The sequence below is a fragment of the Macaca fascicularis genome, chromosome 19, assembly GCF_037993035.2.
Source record: "Macaca fascicularis isolate 582-1 chromosome 19, T2T-MFA8v1.1".
NCBI classification, from domain to species: Eukaryota; Metazoa; Chordata; class Mammalia; order Primates; family Cercopithecidae; genus Macaca; species Macaca fascicularis.
In genome coordinates, this window is record NC_088393.1 from 43,724,558 (window position 1) to 43,750,600 (window position 26,043).

General features: G+C 41.5%; 1 protein-coding gene across 6 annotated transcripts; it reads right to left on the reverse strand.

Annotated features, from left to right (window-relative positions):
* Window positions 1–386: 386 nt before the first annotated feature.
* Window positions 387–18,627, reverse strand: ZNF260 (zinc finger protein 260). 6 transcript variants are annotated; one of them, XM_045378848.2, is made up of 4 exons: window positions 18,460–18,627; window positions 15,407–15,607; window positions 8,851–8,978; window positions 387–5,424 (listed from the first exon to the last, which is right to left on the reverse strand). In XM_045378848.2, the coding sequence occupies exon 4, from the start codon at window positions 4,959–4,961 to the stop codon at window positions 3,723–3,725; it is 1,239 nt and encodes a 412-aa protein (XP_045234783.1). In that variant the 5' UTR covers window positions 4,962–5,424; window positions 8,851–8,978; window positions 15,407–15,607; window positions 18,460–18,627; the 3' UTR covers window positions 387–3,722. The 6 variants fall into 6 exon arrangements, 5 of the variants coding, with proteins under 5 accessions (XP_045234783.1, XP_065392589.1, XP_015297275.2 ...); XM_065536517.1 differs by having other exon boundaries at window positions 8,851–8,946; window positions 15,388–15,607; XM_015441789.3 differs by having other exon boundaries at window positions 15,388–15,607.
* Window positions 18,628–26,043: the final 7,416 nt, after the last annotated feature.

The window sequence follows — 26,043 nt, forward strand, 5'->3', positions numbered from 1 at the left end:
GCTGAGGTGGGAGGATGGCTTGAGCCTGGGTGGTGGAGGTTGCAGTGAGCCAAGATTGTGCCACAATACTCCAGCCTGGGCGATACAGCCAGACCTTAACTCAAGAAAAGAAAAAGGGAGGCAAAAAGATAAATAATCCTATAGAAAAATGAGCTAACAATATGAAAACTCTCAAAGAAGCAAATCTGGGAGCAAGTGAGGTTTATACTCATCAAAGAAGCATACAATTAAGTAGCATCATAGGATCTATTGCAGGGCCAGAGGATATGTTGTTCTTTTGGACCTGATTCTGACAACATCTATTAAAAATTTTAAAATAGCATCCATCCCTTGATCTACCAATCCCTTCCCTATAATCTGACCCACAGAAATAAAGACAACTGAAATTGAAGGGGTGATTACACGAATTTTTATTGTAGCATTTCTTATGGTGGCAAATAAGCAAACTGTGAGTAAACAAGGGGGCAGATGAATAAATTTACAGTATACAATATTAGAGAATATTATATTGCAATTGCTCATCTTACTCTGACCATCAAAATCATTCTTTTTGCTGGGTCCAGGACCATAGCTAACTCAAGGCACAAAAAGATAGTCCTCCTGGTTTGGTCTGAATTTGAGTCCTAGTTATTCTGGTGACTTCAAGGCTACACAAGCACATGGGCAAAACACTTACAAAATATGAAAGATTATTTAACTAAAGCAAAATGAAGAACGGAAGAAGACAGAATAGTTTAGATTCATGTAGACATACAAATATTTTCTTTGGGTATATTACCTCAGAAAATCAACAACTGTCATTTTTAATCTTATCTCAAGACCAACCTCCAGAAACGCTAATAAGTGCTATAGTAATATTAACATTATATTGAGTTTAAAAGAAATTGATATATTTAAAATCACTCTAAGGTTTAAATGCTGTATACTCATTTTCATAATCATTCAAAAATATCAGGCCAGGCATGGTGGCTCATGCCTGTAATCCCAGTGCTTTGGGAGGCTGAGGTGGGCAGATCACCTGAGGTCAGGAGTTCAAGACCAGCCTGACCAACATTAGAGAAACACCGTCTCTACTAAAAATACAAAATTAGCCGGGTGTGGTGGCTCATGCCTGTAATCCCAGCTCTCTGGGAAGCTGAAGCAGGTGGATTACCTCAAGTTGGGAATTCAAGACCAGCCTGGCCAACATGGTGAAATTCCATCTCTACTGAAAATACAAAATTAGCCGGGTGTGGTGGCACATACCTGTAATCCCAGCTACTCAAGAGGCTGAGGCAGGATAACCACTTGAACCTGGGAGGCGGAGGTTGCAGTGAGCCGAGACTGTGCCATTGCACTGCAGCCTGGGCAACAAGAACAAAACTCCGTCTCAAAAAAAAAAAAAAAAAAAAAATCATTAGTAGTTTTCTCTGTCAATTTATTGTGGAAGGAAATCAAGTAAACAGAAATTCTCAAAAAGATTTGCTTCAAATAAGGTAACACTGTGTAGGTGGAAGATCTCTTTTTTCAGCACTGTCTTCCCAGGGTAACAAGGGGGTTGGGATTGACTTGGGTGTGTCTGACTAACTGTGAAAGAAATTTAGTCTGCAAGTTAAAAGTGAAGCTGAAATCCACAAGTTAATGTTTTACTCAATGGCTTATAAAAAAAAGTTTAAGAGTGACACAGTTTTCTCATTTTAAAAGTGGCTAATTTATAATGCTAATACTGGTTATGCAGAGTATTAAAATTTCTGATAAATGTTTTGGTAAAAACTAATTCTCTCCATGTCTGTGCATATATTATTTAATAATATGATCCTTAAATGTATGTGATCAACCTGTGGCAAATCATAACCTCCAAGACTATATACAGATTAGAACTACATACAGATTATGTAAAGATTACTCTTGTGACACGAGTTAGTTTAATTGCATTTAAGTTGCCACCCCAATTAAAAATTATTTCATATGATTTTAGAAATATCTTCTATAGAATATTAGTATCTCACTAGGAATGTAAGTCCATTATAATGTTTCATGTATAGCTTCCTCACTCCTCTCTGGACTTTTTAATTTTCAGAAGTTTAAGGAAATAAATAGCACGAATGATAGAATGAACACAAATATTACTACCACCCAGAATTAACATTTTGTTAGTTTACTTAGAATGTTTATGTCTTTTTAATAAGAAATAGATACAAAATTGAAGTATCCTTTAACTACCATGCTTGGTAACATTTCCCTTCCACCTCCTTTCTTCCTAGAGGTAACCACTCCACTTTTGGGAATTGAGTACATACATATCCTTTCAATCCATTCTTTAGTTTCACATAATTTATCTATAACCATGCTTAGTACTAGGGCTGGTTAGTGTTGATTTTATTCAAATTCACAGAAGCATCATTACAGTATGTTCATCATTTTTCTTCACTTGAATTTTTTTTTTAATCTTTCTGTTAATATATAGACTTAATTTGTCACTTAACTGCTAGAGAGTATTCTACTATGTTACTATGTCACATTTTATTCATCTATTTCACAAGAGACAGGCATTTGTTTCCCAATTTCTGGCTATTATAACTCATGATGCAATGAATTATACAGCTACAGACCAGTATGTGACTCCCTGTGTTCATGTGTTTCTTGGGTATATGCATATATATAGTAGTTCCCCCTTCTCCACAGCTTTGCTTTCCATGGTTTCAGTTACCTGTGGTCACCACAGTTCATAAACAGTTGAGAATAGTACAATAAGGTGTTCTGAGAAAGATCATATTCACATAACTTTTATGATTACAGCATATTGTTATAATTGTTCCATTATATTTATTACGGTTTTAAATCTCTTGCTGTGTCTAATGTGTAAACTAAATTTTATCATAGGTATGTATATATAAGAAAAAAACATAGACATAGAGTTTGGTCCTATCTGGGTTTCAGGTATCCACTGGGGTTCTTAGAGTCCATCCCTTGCAGAAAATAGGGGACTACCATACTCAAGAGTGGAACTACCAGGTATTCTGGAATGTTTTAGAAATTCTTTCCTGCCCTAAGGTTTTAAAAATATTTTCTTATAAAACTGTTATATTAAGTATTGCTTTTTGCATTTTAGTCTTAAGTACTTTTAGAATTCATAAGAAAAATATTTTAACGTATGATGATGGGCGAGATCTATTATTTTTCCATATGAAGAGTCAATTACTTTTTAAATAATCCATGATTTCCCCACCAATTTGGGATACCGCCTCTATCAATTACCAATTCCCCATATATTCATGCGTATATTTCTGAATTCAATATTCTGTCTCAGTCTCAGTTTGACTGCTTCAACAACACATAATTTTGATGATTCTAGTTTTACAAGTCATATACGTAGCAAAACATATCACAAAAATGATAATTTTGTCTCTTAATTTCAAAACCTTATACGTCTCCTATCTATTTCTTAATGCATCTGGTAGGCCTTCCAGGAACACATTAAGTAGTGTCCATGACTAGATCCTAACTTTAATGAGAATACTCCTAGAAGTAGAGCATCGATAATGCTTGTTGTGGGAGTTTTGGGGGTATGGGTTTTCTTTATACTATAATACTTATTAAACATCACAGTATTTAAGTTTTGAATTGCTGCTGAAGGACTTCCCACATTCATGTCACTTTAATGTAAAATGAATTTTCCAACACACTACTAAGTGTAAAATCTGCTGAATGTTTTGCTAAATCCAAGGCATTCATAGAGAACTTTAATGAGTATGAATTCTCTGGTGTCTAATGTGATGTGACTTTTGGCTGAAAGCTTTCCCACATTCACTACATTGATAAGGTTTTTCACCAGTATGGATTCTCATGTGCAGAGCAAGGGTTGAGAACTGAGAAAAGGCTTTCCCACATTCATTACAACCATAGGGTTTCTCACCTGTATGGCTTCTCATATGCACAGTAAGAGATGAGCTTTGACAGAAGGCTTTCCCACAGACCTTACACTCATAAGGCTTATCACCCGTATGAATTCTCACGTGTACAATAAGTGATGTGATTCGAGAGAAGGCTTTTCCACATTTATTACATTCATAGGGTTTCTCTCCTGTATGAATATTGTGATGTTTAATGAGGTATTGCTTCTGCCTGAAGATTGTTCCACATTCATTGCATTTGTAGGGTTTCTCTCCAATATGAATTTTCTCGTGCTCAGTGAGATTTGATTTGCCACTGAAGGCTTTCCCACATTCCTTACATGTATAAGGTTTCTCTCCTGTGTGACTTCTCTGGTGTCTAATGAGGCTTGACTTCTGAATGAAAGCTTTCCCACACCCTTTACATTCATAAGGTTTCTCTCCAGTGTGGATTCTCTGATGTATAATGAGGTTTTCCTTCTGGCTAAAAGCTTTTCCACACTCACTACATTTAAAGGGCTTCTTTCCAGTATGGATGTTCTGATGTTTAACGAGGTATTGCTTCTGGGTGAAGGCTCTTCCACACTGATTACATTCAAATGGTTTTTCTCCAGTATGAATTTTCTCATGCTCAGTGAGATACGCTTTGCCGTTAAAGGCTTTGCCACATTCCTTACATGCATAGGGTTTGGTTCCTGTATGATTTTTCTGGTGTCTGATGACGGTTGGCATCTGAATAGAAACTTTTTCACATTCATAAGGTTTCTCTCCGGTGTGATGTTTCTGATGAGAAAGGAAGTTTTCTTTCTGGCCGAAGGCTTTTCCACATTTATTACATTTATATGCCTTCTTTCCTGTGTGACTTCTAAGGTGTAGAGTAAGGGATGAGACTCGAGAGCACACTTTCCCACATTCAGTGCATTCATGAGATTTCTCTCCAGTATGCATGTTCTTATGCTCTAGGAGGTTTTGCTTCAGGCTAAAGGTTTTTCTACATTCATTACACTCATAAGGTTCCTCTCCAGTATGAATTTGATCATGCTGAAGGAGATCTGATTCATGCTGAAGACTTTCCAACATGCCTATCATGCATGTGAATGTAATCAGGAGATTTCCCTAGTATCAAATACGATGTAATAATGATGAAAGCTTTCCCACATTCACTAAATTCGTAGGGTGTATTTTCAATACTAATTCTTGGGTATCTAATGAAGTTAAATTTATGATGGAAGACTTTTCTCACACTGATTACCCTGAGATGAGATGATTACAAAAAGGGATAAAATGTAGCATTCTCTTTATATTCTTAATGGTTCTTATACAGCTTCTCTCATATTTAGGTAAAAATTATTTATAAATTATGTTTCAAACTGTTTTAAACTGAGTCCCATACACAGAAGGGTAGTCTTGAAGAATCAATGACTGTGTTCAGAAGAAATACTTTGTTTCCTAAATTTTCCCTCAGTCTGTATTTTCACAGAGAAAGATGAGACTTAATTTACAAGTCTTTCATGTTGCGTCTTTATCTGTTTATAAACTTCCCAGGCTTCTTCTAAAAGGAAGTACAAAAAAATCATCATTGAAAAAGAGTTAATAAAATATATAGTGCCTGGCACATAATAAATATCCAATAAATTAGGTTATCATTATCATCAACGTAACATCACTAACACCTTTGAAGTTTCCCATTATTAATCTGATTTCAGAAATGTGTTATTGTAAAACAGATTTTTTTATTGAGATGGAATTTTGCTCTTGTTGCCCACGCTGGAGGGCAATGGCGTGACTTTGGCTCACGGCAACCTCTGCCTTCTGGGGTCAAGCGATCCTCATGCCTCAGCCTCCGGAGTAGCTGGGATTACAGGAGCCCGCCACCACGCCTGGCTAATTTTTGTATTTTTAGTAGAGACGAGGTTTCTCCATGTTGGCCAGGCCGGTCTGGAACTCCTGACTTCAGGTGATCCGCCCGCCTCAGCCTCCCAAAGTGCTGGGATTACAGGCATGAGCCACTGCGCATGGCTGTAAAATAGATTCTTTATCCAAGCCTAGTCTCATTATAAAATAAAGTTCAAATACAAATAACATTCCCAGGTATGTGTAATTTTAACTGCTTTTAAATGTAACCCAGCACGCTTCATAAATCAGTAAAATCAGAGAAAATAAGGCGAAGTATGATGGTTCATACCTATAATCCCAGCATTTTGGAAGGGTGAGGCAGGAAAATTGCTTGAGGCCAGGAGTTTGAGAGCAGCCTGCGTAACATAGTGAGACTCCCGTCTCTATAAAAAATTTAAAAACTAGCCAGGTATGGTGCCTGTAGTCCTAGCTACTGAGGAGGTTGAGGTGGGCAGATGGCTTAAGCCCAGGATTTCAAGGCTGCAGTGAGCTATGATCGTGCCAGTGTCTGGGTGACAGAGCAGGACTCAGTCTTTTATTTTATTTTTTTGAGGCGGAGTGTTGCTCTGTCGCCCAGGCTGGAGTGCAGTGGCGTGATCACGGCTCACTGCAAGTTCCACCTCTTGGGTTCAAGCCATTCTCCTGCCTCAGCCTCCCGAGTAGCTGGGACTACAGGTGCCCGCCACCACGCCCGGCTAATTTTTTGTATTTTTAGTAGAGATGGGGTTTCACAGTATTAGCCAGGATGGTCTCAATCTCCTGACCTCGTGATCTGCCTGCCTTGGCCTCCCAAAGTGCTGGGATTACAGGTGTGAGCCACTGTGCCCAGCCGACTTGGTCTTTAAAACATAAAGAATAGGTGAGAAACAGGATGAAAGGACAAATACTTAAAAGACTGGGAGAGCATAGGAAGACAGGACAAAAATAAAATGAACAGAAAATTTTAAATACGGTATTTATTTCTATGTCTTCCCAAAACACCATTAAAATGACAGTAAAGGGTGAAAGGGGACACACACTTTTAAGAACCAAAAAGTTAAGAAGATATCAGTGGACAAAAAGTATTAGGAGGACTAGGGATAGTGGCTCATTCCTGTAATCCCAGCACTTTGGGATGCCAAGGCTGGAGGACTGCTTGAGGCCAGGAGTTTGAGATCAGCCTAAGCAGCACAGCAAGGCTTTATCTCTACAAAAATTAAAAAAATTAGGGAGGTGCAGTAGCATACACCTGAAGTCTTAGTTACTTGGGAGGCTGAAGTAGGAGGATAGCTTGAGCCCAGGACTTCGAGGCTGCAGTATGCTATCATCATGCCATTGCAATCCAGCCTAGGTGACAGAGCATGACCTTGTCTCTAAAAAAAAAAAAAGTATTAGTAAATTTTGGAAAGAAAGCAAATAGAGAACTGTAAATTAACAGCAGAACTGAGTGGTTTAAAGAAAAGCCAGCAGATGTGGGTGCCAGCTTCACAGGTCCGTAACACAGATATTGACAGATAGGCTCTATCAGTGGAGAGACTGGGCAAGAATGGAAGGCAGGGCTTACAAAATGACTGTGAAAGGACCAGCTAATGCCCTGAACTCTCCTAGCTGGACAGAAATGTGAAGTTTATCATCCAGACAAAACCAAGAGGCTCCAAATTGAGTGACAACCAGCAAAGTAATGAGAGCATCATAGTAAGAAGAGAAGAATGAGTAAAAGTTTATACATGTAACAGAGGCTCCTCTACTGTTAGATTTCGAGAATGCTGGTGGTTGCTAGGTGTCAGATGATGGAAGAATTATTTTCTTTTCTTCTTCCTTTTTTTTTTTTTTTTTTTTTTTGAGACGGAGTCTCGCTCTGTTGCCCAGGCTGAAGTGCAGTGGAGTGCTGCTTGGCTCACTGCAACCTCTGCCTCCCGGGTTGAAGGGATTCTCCTGCATCAGCCTCCCGAGTAGCTGGGATTACAGGCACCTGCCACCTCGCCCAGCTAATTTTTGTATTTTTAGTTAGAGATAGGGTTTCGCCATGTTGGCCAGGCTGGTCTCGAACTCCTGATCTTGTGATCTGCCCACCTTGGCCTCCCAAAGTGCTGGGAATACAGGCATGAGCCACTGCACCCGGCCCGGAAGAATTATTTTCTGAAAAAATGAGAGGACCATGAGAACACCTACAGATATTAACATTTAGAATCATCTAAAGAAACATATCTATATTACTGATTGATGCACAGTGAAAACCACCATTTTACAAGCCCCGCTTATGTATACAAATTAATGTAGAGCTAAAGATCAGAAAACATTTGATGAAAGCCCTAACATCAAAGCAAGATCAAACAAAATACAAGGCAAAGAGCAGAAAAACTCACTCATGTAACACTACAATTAATATCATGGAAAGTTAGGAGATTACTATTATCACTACAATGAAATATCAACAGTATTCTATAAAGAGGTGTTTTTAGAAATAAACAATATGAAATTGATCTTAAAAATTCAATATGTTGGGGTAAGAAAGTCTAGAAAATCTCCTAGAATAAAACAAGGAAGAATGGAAGAAGGGAGAAAAAAAGAGTATAATGACTGGAACATTAGTGGGTTAGTGGAAGAATCTAGAAGGTTCAACATCTACTAAAGGAGCTCCAAAGAAAGTATGAGGAAAAATTAGTACAGGACATTTTCAAAGAACTAATAAAGAACACTTCCCAGAATTACAAATCATGAGTCTACATACTTAACAGGCCCATTGAGTACAAAGAACATTCCATTTAAAAAGATCCCAGCAAAAGCACATCAATACAAAATTTCAGCTAGGGATAAAAAGAGGATCCTACTTTGAGACCAGCCTGTGCAACACAGTGTGATATTGTCTCTACTAAAAATGAAAAAGATTATCTGGGTGTGGTGGCATATACCTGTACTCCCTTCTACTTGGGGAGGCTGAGATGGTAGGATGGCTTGAGCCCAGGGGAGTGAGCTATTATTATGCTACTGAACTCCAGCTTGGGCAAGAGTGAGACCTTGTCTTTAAAAAAAAAAAAAAAAAATCCTAAATGTTCCAAAACAGTATTTATCATATAAAAGGAAATAAAAGAAAAAGACATACCACATCAAAAAGGCATCAGATTGCAAGACAATGGATAATCCTGACCATAAGTTGTTTCCAACCTAGAGTTCTAGGTTTTACAGTTCTGTTTAAAAGCTTGGGAAGAACCAAAACACAAAAATGGAAAACTAAGCAAACAAAACAAAGAGGCAAATATTAACTCAAAGAAAATCAAAAGGTTATACAAGAAACCAAACAAAATCAGAGCAAATCATTTGGTTTACCAGTCAACAATGCTTACAATGTTACAGTTATGTAAATACTTACAAATGCTTTAATAAAAAAGCAGTGATCTTCCTAGTATCAGAAGTCAGAAGGGGAAGTATGGGTATAACATACTGGGGGTAACCATTTCAGAACCCCGTTAGTAACTGAGAAAACAACCACTCTCAACCTCTGAATTCAAATCCATAAAATACAATATATATGAAAAGAAAAATGTATATACATTTATAAAATATTTTATTAATCAGTTTATCCTATATCTTGAAAATAGATTATAAACCACCTTTTTAAATGCCCAAAGAACATTCTTAAAATCAGCCCATATAGTATTATTCCACAAAGTAGTAAAGGATGGACAAAATACTCTGACCAAAAAAACAAAAACAAAACACAACACATAGAAATGGCAGAAGAAAAACAAAACCTTTCACTTGTAAATTTCAAAATCTACTGGTTTGAACAAACCCTTAGCCAGAGAAAATTAAAATAAATTGCAGAATATTTAGAAATATTATTCATGAAAACAAAGTATGACAGAACCTATAAAACATATTTTTAAAAAATGCTTGGAGAATGAAGTTTTAGCATAAATGCTTACATTATGTTTTAAAAAGTAGTAAAATAAGCACTCAAAGTAATTAACATAAGAAAAAGAAAATATAAGAAAAACACACCGGGCGCGGTGGCTCATGTCTGTAATCCCAGCACTTTGGGAGGCCGAGGTGGGCAGATCACTTGAGGTTAGGAGTTTGAGACCAGCCTGGCCAACATGGTGAAACCCCATCTCTACTAAAAATACCAAATTAGCCGGGTGTGGTGGTGCGCGCCTGTAATCCCACCTACTCGGGAGGCTGAGGCCAGAGAATTGCTTGAACCCTGGAAGAGGAAGTTGCAGTGAGCCAATTGTGTCACTGCACTCCAGCCTGGGCAACAGAGTGAGACTCTGTCTCAAAAAAAAAAAAAAAAAAAAAGAAAAGAAAAAGAAAAAGAAAAACAGAAAATTAGTAAATATAAGAGAAAGAAATTAATGTATTACAAACAGAAAAAGAAAAATAATAAATTCATGAGCGGATTCTTAGGGGAAAACTTAAAAGAAGAGCAAAAAAGAAAAAGATATTTGGAAATAACTATAGATAGAAAATAAGGATAGTACAGACTATTTTGTTAAACCCCATACAAATAGAACACTTAGCAAGTATAACCTATGCAAACTGAAACCAGAAAAGACAGAAAACCTAAACAGAAAAATAAACATAGAACAAAATAGGGCTGGGTGTGGTGGCTCACACCTGTAATCCCAGAACTTTAGGAGGCCGAGGCAGGTGGATCATTTGAGCCCAGCCGTTCAAGACCAGCCTGGGCAGCCGGGCACGGTGGCTCACCCCTGTAATCCCAGCACTTTAGGAGGACAAGGCAGGCGGATCATGAGGTCAGGAGATCAAGACCATTCTGGCTAATGTGGTGAAACCCAGTGTGTACTAAAAATACAAAAAAAAAAAAAAAAATTAGCCAGGCGTGGTGGCGGGCACCTGTAGTCCCAGCTACTTGGGAGGCTGAGGCAGAAGAATTACTCAAACCCGGGAGGCAAAGCTTGCAGTGAGCCGAGATCGCCCCACTGCACCCCAGCTTGGGTGACTGTCTCAAAAGAGCAAGACTGTCTCAAAAAAAAAAAAAAAAAAAAAAAAGAAAAAAAGACCAGCCTGGCCAAAATCGTGAGACCCTGTCTCTACAAACAATTTAAAAATTAGGTGGGCACAGTGGCAGGCGCCTGTAGTCCCAGCTGCTCAGAAGGTTGAGGTGGGAGGATTACTTGAGTTAGGAGCTCAAGGCTGCAGTGAGCTGTGATCATGCCACTGCACTCCAGCCTGGGAGACCCAGCAAGACCTTGTCTCAAAAAAAAGAAAGAAGAAGGGAAAAATAGAGCTCTTGCTCCTTAAAGCCCAAGGCATAGATGGCTTAGTATGTGAATTTTACTAAACTTTGATTAGATAGTGGTATTATTTATTTTAAGTTTTCCAATTACTTTTAAAAAATTCATGAAAATTGGTATGATGCATAACAGATCAGGACTTATGCTACTTACATTCCAAACAATCCAAAAGAAAATTCAAAATTACATCTCCTTTGTAATTAAAACCCTACATCTGGCCAGGCGCGCTGGCTCAAGCCTATAATCCCAGCACTTTGGGAGGCCGAGACGGGCAGATCACGAGGTCAAAAGATCCAGACCATCCTGGCTAACACAGTGAAACCCCGTCTCTACTAAAAAATACAAAAAACTAGCCGGGCGAGGTGGCAGGCGCCTGTAGTCCCAGCTACTCGGGAGGCTGAGGGAGGAGAATGGCGTAAACCCAGGAGGCAAACAAACAAACAAACAAAAAACCCTACATCCTTCACACACTTATCAGAATTGAATTTTTAACACTGTAAATGACAATGCTGAACTAAACTAGAAAACATCATCAGAATGCCAAGTAAAATGGTTCTTTCACTGGGCATAGTGGCTCACGCCTGTAATCCCAGCACTTTGGGAGGCCGAGGCGGGCAGATCACGAGGTCAGGGGATCGAGACCATCCTGGCTAACACGGTGAAACTCCGTCACCACTAAAAATACAAAAAATTAGCCAGGCGTGGTGGTGCGCGCCTGCAGTCCCAGCTACTTGGAGGCTGAGGCAGGAGAATGGAGTGAACCTGGGAGGCGGAGCTTGCAGTGAGCCGAGATAGCGCGACTGCACTCCAGCCTGGGTGATGAAGTGAGACTCCGTCTCAACAACAACAACAACAACAACAACAACAACAACAACACAAAAACAAAAAAAAAAGGTTCTTTCAACATTTATCCCATGGTTTAAAAAATATTCTCAGGACCGGGTGCAGTGGCACACGCCTGTAATCCCAGCACTTAGGAAGGATGAGGCAGGCAGATCACCCGAGGTCAGGAGTTCGAGACCAGCCTGGACAACATGGTGAAACTCTGTCTCTACTAAAAATATAAAAATTAGCTAGGCATGGTGGTGGGCACCTGTAAATTCCAGCTACTCAGGAGGCTGAGGCAAAAGAATCGCTTGAACCCGGGAGGCAGAGGTTGCAGTGAGCCAAGATTGTACCACTGCGCTCTAGCCTGGGTGACACAGCAAGACTCTGTCTCAAAAAATAAAATAAGGCCAGGTGCAATGGCTCACGCCTGTAATCCCAGCACTTTAGGAGGTTGAGGCAGGCAGATCACAAGGTTGGGAGTTTGAGACCAGTCTGGCCAACACAGTGAAACCCCGTCTCTACTGAAAATACAAAAAATTAGCTAGGCGTGGTGGTGGGCGCCTGTAATCCCAGCTACTTGGGAGGGTGAGGCAGGAGAATCACTTGAACCTGGGAGGCAGAGGTTGCCGTGAGCCGAGATCGCGCCACTGCACTCCAGTCCAGGTGACAGTGTGAGACCCATCTCAAAAAAATAAAAAAATAAAAAAATAAAAGCTTTCGAAATAGAAGTCAAAATGCTCTAACGCCTAGCAAACTCTTAATTGTATTCTATGTAAATAGTGACCTGTTAAAACAAGGGTTGGCGCCAGGTTTGGTGGCTCACGCCCATAATCCCAGCACTTTGGGAGGCCGAGGCAAGTGGATCACCTGAGGTCATGAGTTCAAGACCAGCCTGGCCAACATAGTGAAACCCTGTCTCTACTAGAAATACAAAAAGTTAGCTGGGCGTGGTGATGTGTTCCTGTAATGCCAGCTACTCAGGAGGCCAAGGCAGGAGAATCATTTGAACCTGGGAGGTGGAGGTCGTAGTGAGCCGAGATTGCACCATTGCACTCTGGCCTGGGCAACAAGAGTGAAACTCCATCTCAAAATAAATAAATAAATAAAATAAAATAAACAAAAACAAAAACATCACAAGGTTGGCAAACTAAAAGAGTTTTTCTGGAACATGGCCGTCTTTATTCATTGTCTTGTCCATGACTACTTTCACAGTATAATGCTAGAGTTGAGTAGCTGCAATGGAGACCCTGTAGCCTACAAAGACTTAAATATTAACCATCTGGCCCCTTACAGAAAAAGTTTGCTGAACTCCTGTCCTAGCGTAGCAATTCCTCCATCTTCTATCTGGCTGAAACCAGGATGCATTGTTGATCCAGCTCCAACCACAACCAGATAATAAAGAGAGAACCTGGGAGGAATCCATATCCTTCAGGGACCATAAGCACCAAAGTTAGCACGCAAATCCAGACTATTCACTACATGAGTGTTATGTGACCAAGAAATCAATTCCTACATTCCTTAAACTGGCACTTTGAGGTTTATTACAGTCACTTAGCTTTACTGTGATTAGTGCACTTCTTATTGCTTTAAGTATCATGAATCTGAGATGCCTAACAAATATTAATCACCAGCCTGGACCTCTCTCCTCAACAACCAATTCAAATATCCAACTGACTACTCAACATTTCCACCTGGATGTCTAATAGTGATCTCACTTACCCTACCCCTATTCAAACTCTTGCTCCAGCTCCCAAACCAACTCCTCTCAAATTCTTCTCATCTCTTCAAATAGCAATCTCATTCTCTTTGTTGCTCAAAAAACATTTATCTTTCTGTCAGATTACACACTCTTTACAACCTCGTGCTTGCCAGCTATTTTGGACAAGCCTCTCTGTGACCACCAAGGTCTAAGCCAGGTGTCTTGCCTGGATTATTTAACAGCTTCCTTACCAGTCTTGCTATTTTAGCTTTCACCTCTTTACAATTCTCAACACAGCAACCACAGTAATCTTGTCATCGTCAAATCATGTCACTGCTCTACTTGAAAGCCTTTTTGTATCCTCATAAAAACATTTAGAAGCATATAGCAGACACCGTTAACAGTGGCTGCTTCTGGGAAACAGGGAATTGAAGGCGAGGAATAAAGAGACATACCCAATTGTTTTAATTTTCTATGAAGTATATATATTACATTTTGATAATAATAGTTTTTTTTTTTTTTTTTTTTGAGATGGAGTCTCACTCTGTCGCCCAGGCTGGAGTGCAGTGGCGTGATCCCGGCTCACTGCAACCTCCGCCTCCCGGGTTCAAGTGATTCTCCTGCCTCTGGCTCCTGAGTAGCTGGGATTACAGGCGTGTGCCACCACGCCAGGTTAATTTTTGTACTTTTAGTAGAGACGGGGTTTCACCATGTTGGTCAGGCTGGTCTCGAACTCCTGACCTCGTGATCTGCCTGCCACAGCCTCTCAAAGTACTGGGATTACAGGCATGAGCCACCGTGCCCAGCCATTGTTATTTCTTTTTAAAATTAACAGCGAAATGAACTAATAGGAAGTTAGCACTAATCCCCAAGCCTGCAATATTGTTAAAAAGCAGGAGGTGACACAGCATTGGACTATGATGGCTGGAGGTAGGAAGACAATGGAAAACAAGAGTAAGGAAGTAAAATTCAATTCTGAGGAATATAACAATGGAAGGAGAAAGAATGACAGAAAGTTAAAATGTAAAGAGTCTACTTGCTAGTTTTCGAAATTTTTTTTATTGATACATAATAGTTGTACATAGAAAGATTACATTTTTTTTTTTTTTTTTTTTTTTTTGAGACGGAGTCTCGCTCTGTAGCCCAGGCTGGAGTGCAGTGGCCGGATCTCAGCTCACTGCAAGCTCCGCCTCCCGGGTTCACGCCATTCTCCTGCCTTAGCCTCCCGAGTAGCTGGGACTACAGGCGCCCGCCACCTCGCCCGGCTAGTTTTTTGTATTTCTTAGTAGAGACGGGGTTTCACCGTGTTATCCAGGATGGTCTCGATCTCCTGACCTCGTGATCCACCCGTCTCGGCCTCCCAAAGTGCTGGGATTACAGGCTTGAGCCACTGCGCCCGGCCGAAAGATTACATTTTAAAGAAAAGAGCTTACATGCTAGTTTTTGAAAGCTAACAGATCTATGAAGGACTGAATGCTTAAGGAAATGCATCTAGGCATACAGGGAAAAGTGAAAAATGGAGAATGTTAGTGAAAGGAAGAAAAGTGAAATTGAGGCTGTAAAAAAATCATAAACGTGAGACTGCGAATGATGTAGAGTGACTGGCATCCAGAACAGAGTTTAGAAGAGCAATCAGTCCTCTAGAATCTGATAAAAGGGATGCATAGATTCAGGAAGACAGTCTGGAAATGTCATTTAGGTATCTAAAGAACTCCCAGCAACAGTCACTCTAAAAGACAAAGGCTAGTACAAAAATCTCAAAACAACAACAACAAAAACCCACAACAACTCAGAGGCTGAGGCTGCAAACTCTCACTGAATAACTGCAGTAAGTCTTTATCCCATTCACACCTACCAGCTTCTTGCTTACTCACACAGAGAACCTTCTTCACATTTCTTTCTCAATCATCTGTTGCTGTTCTTCTTTTAAGTGTTGACTTTAAACTTGTGAGAAGAAAAATGACACTGGACTTGGATGTTATGGTTGGGGAACAAAGCAGCATCCCAAAATTCAGGCAGAGCCCTTAGAACTCTAAGAGGTTTTGCAGCTCCTGAGGATGTACAAGGAAGCAAGCCTGTGAAAAAGAACAAAGTAATGATGACTCTTTGGCTTTGACCTACATGCGAGCAAGTAGAAAAAGAGTATTTGTACATAGCATCTCAGGCCAGCATCCATTATGCCATTCAAAAGCTCTACACATTTCAATGGCCGGGCATGGAAGCTCACGTCTGTAATCTCAGCACTTTGGGAGGCCAAGGTGGGCAGATCACTTGAGGTCAGGAGTTCAAGACCTGCCTGGCCAACATGGTGAAACCCCATCTCTACTAAAAACACAAAAATTAGCCAGGCGTGGTGGTGGGCACCTGTAATCCCAGCTGCTCAGGAGGCTGAGGCAGGAGAATCACTTGAAGCCAGGAGGCAGAGGTTGCAGTGAGCCAAGATCACGCTACTGTACTCCAGCCTAAGCGACAGTGGGAGACGCCATCTCAAGGAAGGAAGAAAAAAAAAGCTCTAAACATTTCAAAAATGAGAAACAGAAGGGACTTTATTTTCAGAATTTAGGTTACACAGAGAAACTATAAGAGACAAAGATGCCAGAGTGATCCACAATCACAACCTGTACAGGTTCCTTCGAGCAGGTGTCACTTGTGACCTTGCTCCTGACTGAAGTCACATTTTTGAATATAATTTTTCCCCATAACACTTTTCTCATAAATATGAAGTAACCAACCTTGAGTGATATTGAAAAAATACAGGAAATTATTCTGATGGTATTTATAAGTCAGAGCTCTAAAAAATTTAGAGGACTAATATTTTACTTAGATTAACTAGAAGTTAAATATAGTAAGTATCCTATAATAATAGTCTTCCCCTGATATCACAGCGGATTAGTTCCAGGATCACTGTGGATACCAAAATCTGCAGATGCTCAAGTCCCTTATACTTTAAATATAAAGCCAGGCACGGTGGCTCATGCCTATAATCCCAGCACTTCGGGAGGCTGAGGCAGGTGGACCACTTGAGGTCAGGAGTTGGAGACCAGGCTGGCCAAGATGGTGAAACCCCATCTCTACTAAAAATTAAAAAATTGCTGGGCATGGTGGTGCACACCTGTATCCCAGCTACTTGGGAGCCTGAGGCAGGAGAATCACTTGAACCCAGGAGACGGAGGTTGCAGTGAGCCAAAATTGCACCACCGCACTCCAGCCTGGGTGACAGAATGAGACTCTATCTCAAAAAAATAAAAATAAAGTATATGGAAGTATACTTATTACATATAACCTAGGCACATCCTCCCATATACTTTAAAATTATCTTCAAATTACTTATCATACCTAATACAACATAAATGCCTGGTAAATAGTTGTTGTACTATATTGTTCAAGGAATCATGACAAGAAAAAAAATCTGTACATGTACAGCACAGACACAACCATCGCAAGCTTAACAACAGTTATGATTCATGTTTGTTGAATCCGTGGAAGCAGAACCTACAGACACAGAGGGCTGACTGTATGCTCATTCACTGATTCAGCAAACATATGCATTTATGATTATGTGTGCTGAGAAACCTTGGTTTACAATTTGTAATGGGATATAACAAATGAAAGGAGAAAACTTACTCAGAAGCCTTCTCTAAGATGTGAGAGACTTAGAACCTGGCTAGCCCGTGCTATGAACTGCTGAAACGGGTACAGAGGGGAAATAGATGGAGGCAGACTGCAGGAAGAAGGAGCTATCAGTATGACACTTCAGACATAAAGAGCTTGAAGTTCCGGTGCAACTTCCAGGTGGACTGTACATTGGGCAATTAGATAATATGGATCAGGAGCTCAGGACAAGCCTCCAGTAGAAACTGATATTTATTAGTCACTGCATTAGATGAAGCCATGGCAGCGTAATGTTGTTGCTGATAGGAGTACTTAGGGGTGAAAAGATGATCAAGGCCAGAAACTTAGAAACACCAATAGTTAGAGGAAAAGCAGAAACTAAGTCCTGTCTTCTTTGTATCTTTTACTTTTTCTGTGTATTTCAAAACTATTAACACTGTTACTTTTTTATTTTATTGAAAAATATGTTAAGAATAAGTGTGACAAGATACTTTAAGATAGAATACTTCTATCTTTATATATAGAAGAAAAAAATTTCCCCTATATTTACAAAAGGCTGGGGAAACCCTGATTAAATTAGGAGTCAGATTGCTGCCCTCATTGACGAACTAGGGAGTTTCTTGACCTCTGCACTAAAGGCAGGACAAGTAGCTTCCCAATTCTGTGCTGTCTGCACTAGAGGAAACTAGTGAGGATATTCCTTAGAAACTCTTAAAGATATTCCTTAGTTCAGGGTCTCTCTAAGCAACTGCACCAAAGTTTCTCCAAAGTATCAAGAAAAGTCAATGCCTACTGGGTGTACAGGCATCCAGTAACAAGTTTTTCGGCAATCTTTCCTCTTTAAAAAAAAAAAGGAAAGGTAATGCTGATTTTGTTTTCTACTCCACAATAGGTCTGCTTTTATATAAAAATCACGTTTAAAAGTACTTATCCGCTCAATTCCTTAGCCTTTCCCTTTTCCTATTTTCCAAAAAATGCATCTTTATTATTTTAGAAATGAGAAAAGTGAGGCTTAGAGGTTACTACCTCACAAAGCCATCTGTCCATCCTCACAAACTTGGAACCAGTTTCTCACTAACTCTGCAACCCTCAATACTCCCTCACACCCTCGGTCACCCACTCGCGAACCCACCCGTTTCCTACTGTACCCCTGCCCCCAGCCACACAAGCTCTGATCACCGCACATCACAGAAGGCGATTCCTCCCCTCCACACTCCCCAGCCCCGTCGCAGGCACTGCAAATCCTCTCCTCCAGCGTCCCTGGCCCGTTTCAGTGTCCACAAACCCAAGTCCCACAGAGCCGAAACCAACTCACCGGCAGACAAAGACCACCATGGCGAGTCGGAGAGTCCGCGCCTGCGCACTCCTTCGGCGGGCAGCGCTCCCAGAGGTCTCCTGGGCTGGGCCAGGCCCAGGCTCAGAACCGGACGGAATCTACAGATCTTGGCCCGTCCTCCGTGCCACTCTTTTGAGGGTAGACTACATTTCCCAGAAGGTTCAGCGGTTTGAGTCTGCTTTTCGCGCGAACTTTCTTTCCTCCGCTAGAGCTTGTGGGACTGTCTCCCTGGCCGGGGCGGGGTGTAAGGCCGAGTCTTAGTTTACCCGATCCCTGGGACTGGGTAGTGTGTGCCACACGTGTGAGATCAGCTTAAACACGCTGTACTGACTTCATGTAAGAGCCACGGTGCGATAGTAAGCCAGGACCCCCAGGAGACTCTCAGACACGGTTCGGGAATGAGGGTAATCACTTTGGCTAGGCTCAAGCCGAGCGCCATCTTGCCCATCGTGGGCGTGGCGCTGAACTACATTTCCCAGAAGGCGCCGCGCTCTCGGTCCTTCCCCTCGCGACTCCCGCGACTCCGTGGAGAGGTGCGAGCGACCCAGGTGCTGGGCTCTGAGCGGGTCAGCTGGGAGACTACGTGATCCCGAGGAGGTTGGAGGTGAAGCGTCTAGAATCCGGTGCGGGGGTTGAGACTGAGTATTAAGTCTGTTCAGGCGGAACGGGCCGAGGAAGGGCGATTGTGAAATTGTGATTTTGTGACTGTATGTCCTAGCACAGGGTGTGTGTGATTGTGACTGTGTGACACCCTGTGTACGGATGTGGGGAGGACTCTGTGGGTGTCCCGTGAGTCCCTGGGTTAGGACTGTTAATGTGTGACTGTGTAACGCTGTGTGAGGGTGTGGGTTAGCTGTGATTGTGTGCCCGCGGTTAGTGTGTGATTGTGACTCTGTGACCATATGTTCGTCTGTGCGCAGATATAGGGGGCTTTGTACTTGTGTAGTTGTGACTCTGTCCTTGTGTGGAAATATGGAGGTTGGGTGCTTGTGACTTTGTATCCAGTGTTGGGTGTGTGACTGTCAAGCACTGTGTGTGCGTGGAGTTGAGACTGTGTTTGTGTGTCTTTGACCAAATGTCACACATAGTCATATATGACAGCAGAAGACACCTCGGTCCCATGATAGTAAAGGGGATTTTTCTATGACACAGAGTTTGAGTTGGAAGCCCCAGTTTCCTCTGATAGCCCTCCCATGGTGGGGGAGGGGAACGCAGAGTAAGCTCTGGCGTTGTCATTTGGGCACCAGGGGAGGTGTATTGTCTTCTCCCTTCTCATTTCTGTCCTCCAAGAGAGGTTCCCCAGAGGAGAGGAAATAGTGGTTGTGATATCTAAAAGCCATGTTTAAGGTGCCTTGAAGTTTTCTCTTTGTTCCTGAAATGCTTTGTTTTTCCAGGACATGATTTTTTTTTTTTTTTTTTTTTGAGACGGAGTCTCGCACTGTCGCCCAAGCTGGTGTGCAGTGGGGCGATCTCGGCTCACTGCAACCTCTGCCTCCCAGGTTCAAGCGATTCTCCTTCCTCAACCTCCCGAGTAGCTAGGCTTACAGGTGCCGGTCACCATGCCCGGCTAATTTTTTTTTCTTTGTATTTTTAGTAGAGGCGGGGCTTCACTATGTTGGCCAGGCTAGTCTCGAACTCCTGACCTCGTGATCTGCCCGCTTCTGCCTCCCATAGTGCTGGGATTACAGGCATGAGCCACGGTGCCCGGCTGATTTTTTTTTTTTTTTTTCTCTTAGCAAATGCTGAAAAGGACTTATCAGGTAACCTGGAATCTTACGTTTCTCTTTGGAAATATCTTCCTAATTTTCTCTTATTAATATAGCAAATTGTTCAGTTTATCATGTATGCCTAGTTTGGTTTTACCTATATACATATGTAGATATATATGCATATACATACAAATACACATATTTGTATATGCACATATTGACATGTATCTAATGTTATAAGTGATATTTTAACTTCCTACATAATTGAAAGCTATTTAATATATTAAATTGTAGATACTATTCATTGTTTTGCCACATATGTGGCTAACCCAATATCCATTCCCTTCTTTATTGCTATAAAAGTCCTGATCTTGTTTGTTTGCTCTGCTTAAATAAAGAAAAACAAACAGAAAACCAACAAAAAAACCCAAACTCTACATGTTCTAGCTTCTCCTGTTGATGTAAGTTAAAGTTCTTAGATTGGGCTTCTCAGACAGTTCTTTTCTTTTTTGAGACGGAGTCTCCACTCAGTCACCCAGGTTGGAGTGCAGTAGCATGATCTCAGCTAACTGCAACCTCCACCTCCCAGGTTCAAGCAGTTCTCCCGCCTCAGGCTCCTGAGTAGCTGGGATTACAGGCGCCCGCCACCATGCCCGGCTAATTTTTGTATTTTTAGTAGCGACAAGGGTTCCACCATGTTGGCCAGGCTGGTCTCGAACTTCTGACCTCAGGTGATCCACCCACCTCAGCCTCCCAGAGTACTGGGGTTACAGCCATGAGCTACTGCGCCTAGCCCCTCAGGCAGTTCTTTAAAGGTGTGGGGATGGTGTGGGGCAGTCTCGGTGCGCATGCATTCTTTTCCCCCTTTCTGTCTGGAATGTGGATATCATGCTACATGCAGGGCAGCTATCTCATAACCATGTATTTTTTGTTTTTTGTTTTTTTTTCAGACAGAGTCTTGCTCTGTTGCCCAGTCTGGAGTGCAGTGGCACAATCTCAGCTCACTGCAACCTCTGCCTCCTGGGTTCAAATGTTTCTTACATTTTCTAGATATTAGCTCCCTGACAGTTTTAGACTCTGCTGATATCCTCTTATGTATTGTTTATTATACTTTTTATTAAATAGAAATACTTATTTTAATATTGTTATGTTTGTGTATATGTGTATGGCTTATGGTATTATTATTTAAGAAACATTTTTCTGGCTGGGAGCAGTGGCTCACACCTGTAATCCCAGCACTTTGGGAGGCCAAGGTGGGCGGATCACTTGAGGTCAGAAGTTCAAGACCAGCCTGGCCAACATGGTGAAACCCCGTGTCTACTAAAAATACAAAAATTAATCGGGTGTGGTGGCAGGCTCCTATAATCCCAGCTACTCAGGAGGTTGAGTCAGGAGAATTTCTTGAACCTGGGAGATGGAGGTTGCAGTGAGCCAAGATCGTGCCACTGTACTCCAGCCTGGGCAACAAGAGCAAAACTCTGTCTCAAAAAAGAAAAGAAAAAAAGAAAAAAAAAAAATTTTTCTTTTCTAAGGTCACGAAGAAATTCTTCTACATTTTTGTCTATTGACTTTGTAGTTCTATCTTACACAATTAGGTCTTTAACCTATTCCAGAGTAAAATTTTGTATTTTCAAAAAAAAACGATTCTCCCATAATTGTCTCTTGGAGCCCTTCTCTGTGAGATGGTATTTTTTCCTGCCTCTGGATGAAATGTCTGGCAAGTGTCATTGTAGTCAAAAATCCAGGGAGGCTGAGGCGGGCAGATCATGAGGTCAGGAGATCGAGACCATCCTGACTAACACAGTGAAACCCCATCTCTAATAAAAAAAAATACAAAAAATTAGCTGGGCGCGGTGGCAGGCGCCTGTAGTCCCAGCTACTCGGGAGGCTGAGGCAGGAGAATGGTGTGAACCTGGGAGGGGGAGCTTGCAGTGAGCCGAGATGGCGCCACTGCACTCCAGCCTGGGCAACAGAGCGAGACTCCGTCTCAAAAAAAAAAAAAAAAAAAAAAAAATCCAGTAGACAAGATCAGCCTTAATTTGCTAAATGAAATACCTGGTGTATTATAATTATTAGTACTTTAAACTGTTTAAGACTTCTTCCTACAGCTGAATCTTATGTAAAGATGGAAAGGAATGAGGAAAGGAGTATGTGAGCAGCTTCCATTTCCTCTCCATGGTCTTCTCAGCTTCCTCCAACAGTAGATTGCTCAGCTTCCCTAAAGTAGGAGAAGAGGAAGGGGAAGGAAGAAAGGTAAGAGACAGGAAAGAGCCGGGTGCAGTGGCTCACGCCTGTAATCCCAGCACTTTGGGAGGCCGAGGTGGGCAGATCACAAGGTCAGGAGATCGAGACCATCCTGGCTAACACAGTGAAACCCCATCTGTACTAAAAATACAAAAAATTAGCCAGGCGTGGTGGCGGGCGCCTGTAGTCCCAGCTGCTGGGGAGGCTGAGGCAGGATAATGGCGTGAACCCGGGAGGCGGAGCTTGCAGTGAGCCGAGATCGCGCCACTGCATTCCAGCCTGGGCAACAGAGCGAGACTCCATCCCAAAAAATAAAAATAAAAAATAAAAGAGACAGGAAAGGTCTTACTTAACTGGTATTGTTATAATCAGTGTTTGGTTCTCTCCTGCCTTCACGGATAGTCAAAGCTCAGCCTTTTTCTTATTGTTAGGCGTTTTTACGGGTTTCTTTTTTTTTTTTTTTTTTTGAGACGGAGTCTCGCTCTGTCGCCCAGGCTGGAGTGCAGTGGCGCGATCTCGGCTCACTGCAAGCTCCGCCTCCCGGGTTCACGCCATTCTCCTGCCTCAGCCTCCCGAGTAGCTGGGACTACAGGCGCCCACAACCGCGCCCGGCTAATTTTTTGTATTTTTAGTAGAGACGGGGTTTCACCGTGGTCTCGATCTCCTGACCTTGTGATCCACCCGCCTCGGCCTCCCAAAGTGCTGGGATTACAGGCGTGAGCCACCGCGCCCGGCAGTTTTTACGGGTTTCTAAGCAAATACCTTGCTGCAGATCTTCAACTGCAGGGGAGGCCATGTTGTCAGAACATCCTGTTTACAGAGGCCACTTAAAATCCTTTCCTTAACTGTAGGCATACTGTGGTCATCCTTTTCTGGTGGGTCACATTGATCCTCCAGAAGTTCTCTAGAACAGGATCCAAGATCTCCTGAGGTCAGCTTACTCCATATGGTCCATATCCTGTCACCACGTGCGAATCAAGTTCCTATCTCTGTTTCCCCTAAATGGCAGGAAAAAAGGTAACGTTCTCCTGGGAACTCTCCTAACACACTCCCCTTTGGATATTAGAGGGACTGGGATGGATCGGGTCAACTTGCTTGGTTTGATTAGAGGAGGAAACATCCACCTCCTTTCCTCAGGGTGCTGAGAACACACCCACAGCTCTTCCCAAAAATAGTCCCACCTCACAAAAAGTCCTCTTCCTCAGCCTTCCCAGCCTCACATATCCTTGAGAAACTGGCTATAAACAATTTTTGCTATGGAGAAACCCTGTCTCTACTAAAAATACAAAATTAACTGGGCATGGTGGCACATGTCTGTAATCCCAGCTACTTGGGAGGCTGAGGCAGGGTAATTGCTTGAACCTGGGTGGCGGCGGTTGCGGTAAGCTGAGATTGCACCATTGCACTCCAGCCTGGCAACAGGAGTGAAATTCAGTCTCAAAAAAAAAAAAAAAAAAAAAAGATAGGGTCTTGCTCTGTACTCCAGGCAACCTTGGCTCACTGCAGCCTCAACCTCCTGGGCTCAAGTAGTCCTCCCACCTCAGCCTCCTGAGTAGCTGGGACTATAAGCACATGCTACCACAGCTGGCTAATTTTTGTTTTTTTTTCCTAGACTGCGCCCAGCCTAGAAAGCAATTTTAAACAAATTTCGAGAAGGTGGCTGGATATAAAATATGCCAAAATAGTACATATAATATATATGATATACATATATATGAAAAAACAGATAGAAGATTCAATTGAACAAGTTGTAAAAGACCCCAGCAATGATGGACATAAAAATGTAAGTTACTAAGGAATATAATTAGCAAGAATTGGTATAACCTTATGAAGAGAACTTGAATATGGAGGGACTAATCAGAAAACAAGTGAAAAAGCATAATATAGGATGCCTCAAACTCCTAGCGATTTAAAAACTTAATTTGTAATAATTTAGAGTGATCCAAATCTGATAATTATTTTATTAATAATAATTGTTTTATTAAAGACAAGTTAATTCTGAAGTTAATGTGAAAAAGTCAATATGGCAGACAGAATAGCCAGGAAAATTCTGAAAAAGAGTAATTCAGAACATTTACTCTACCATATGTTTAAACATAAAATAATAGCCTTGGCTGGGTACGGTAGTTCATACCTGTAATCACTAAAAGCACTTTGAGAGGCCGAGGTGGACGATCACTTGAGCCCAGGATTTTGAGACCAGCCTGGGCAACATAATGAAACACCATCTCTACAAAAATACAGAAATTAGCTGGGTATGTTGACACATGCACATAATGTAGTCTCAGCCATCCTCCCAAATGCTTTGGGAGGCTGAGGCAGGAGGATAGCTTGAGCCTGGGAGGTCAAGACTGCAGTGAGCTGTGATTGCACTACTGCACTTCAGACTGGGTGACAGAGTGAGACCCTGTCACAAAATAAAAGTCTTAAAATAGCATGGTTCTGACAGATAAGCAAACAGATCAGCGGAGTGGAATAGAAACTCCAGACCCAGTAGGTAGTATATTCTTCTTCACATGATAAAGACAGCATTTCTAATTAGGGGCACACATATGGATTATTTAGTACTTCGCTTATAATATACAACTGTATATTGTAACCATTGTGGAGGGAAGGAAAATAGGTCCTTAACATTTCATATCTACTACTCCAAGTGGATCAGAGATTCAAATGTGAAAGATGAAATCATAAAAGTTCTAGAAATAATGTGGAAAAAATGTTAGCCTCAGGACATGGAAATCATTCTAAGTCTAACACAAATCCTAGAACCCATAATTGAAAATAATAATAAATTAATTTTTTTACTTGGCAAAAAACTATTAATGCTAAAACTCCAAAAGATAATTGATAGCCTGGGAAAACTTACCTGCAACATATATCCCAGAAAAAGCTAATTTTAATGAAATGAAAGTACTGCCTATCTAATGAGGAAAAATAATCCAAAAGAAAATAAGCACGGGATATAGAGATAGTTCATAGAAAAGGAACAAAAAATGGCTTTTTGGTATGCATGTTTTCTTCTGTTTGAACTGTCATAACAAAATATCACAGACTGAGTAGCTTAAAAAACATAAATTTAGGCCGGGCATGGTGGCTCATGCCTGTAATCCCAGCACTTTGGGAGGCCGAGGCGGGTGGATCACAAGGTCAGGAGATTGAGACCATCCTGGCTAACATGGTGAAACCCCGTCTTTACTAAAAATACAAAAAAATTAGCCGGGCATGGTGGCAGGCGCCTGTAGTCCCAGCTACTCGGGAGGCTGAGGCTGGAGAATGGCGTGAACCTGGGAGGCAGAGCTTGCAGTGAGCCGAGATTGCACCACTGCACTCCAGCCTGGGCGACAGAGCCAGATTCCGTGTCAAAAACAAAACAAAACAAAAACACATAAATTTATTTTCTTATAGTTCTGAAGGCTGGAAGTTCAAAATAAAGATGCCAGTAGGGTTGATTTCTGGTGAAGGGCTGTCTTCCTCGCTTGTAGATGGCCACTTGCTTTTGTCTTGACATGGCTTTTCTTCTGTGTGTTGGAGGAGAGAAAGAAATCTCTGGTGTCTCTTCCTCTTCTTGTAAGAACGCTATCATATTAGGTTCCCACACTTAAAACTTTCA

What these genes read in the sequence shown, in the direction of transcription:
- ZNF260 (XM_045378847.2), bottom strand. Translation starts at nt 4,961, where the DNA reads ATGATAGGCATGTTGGAAAGTCTTCAGCATGAATCAGATCTCCTTCAG.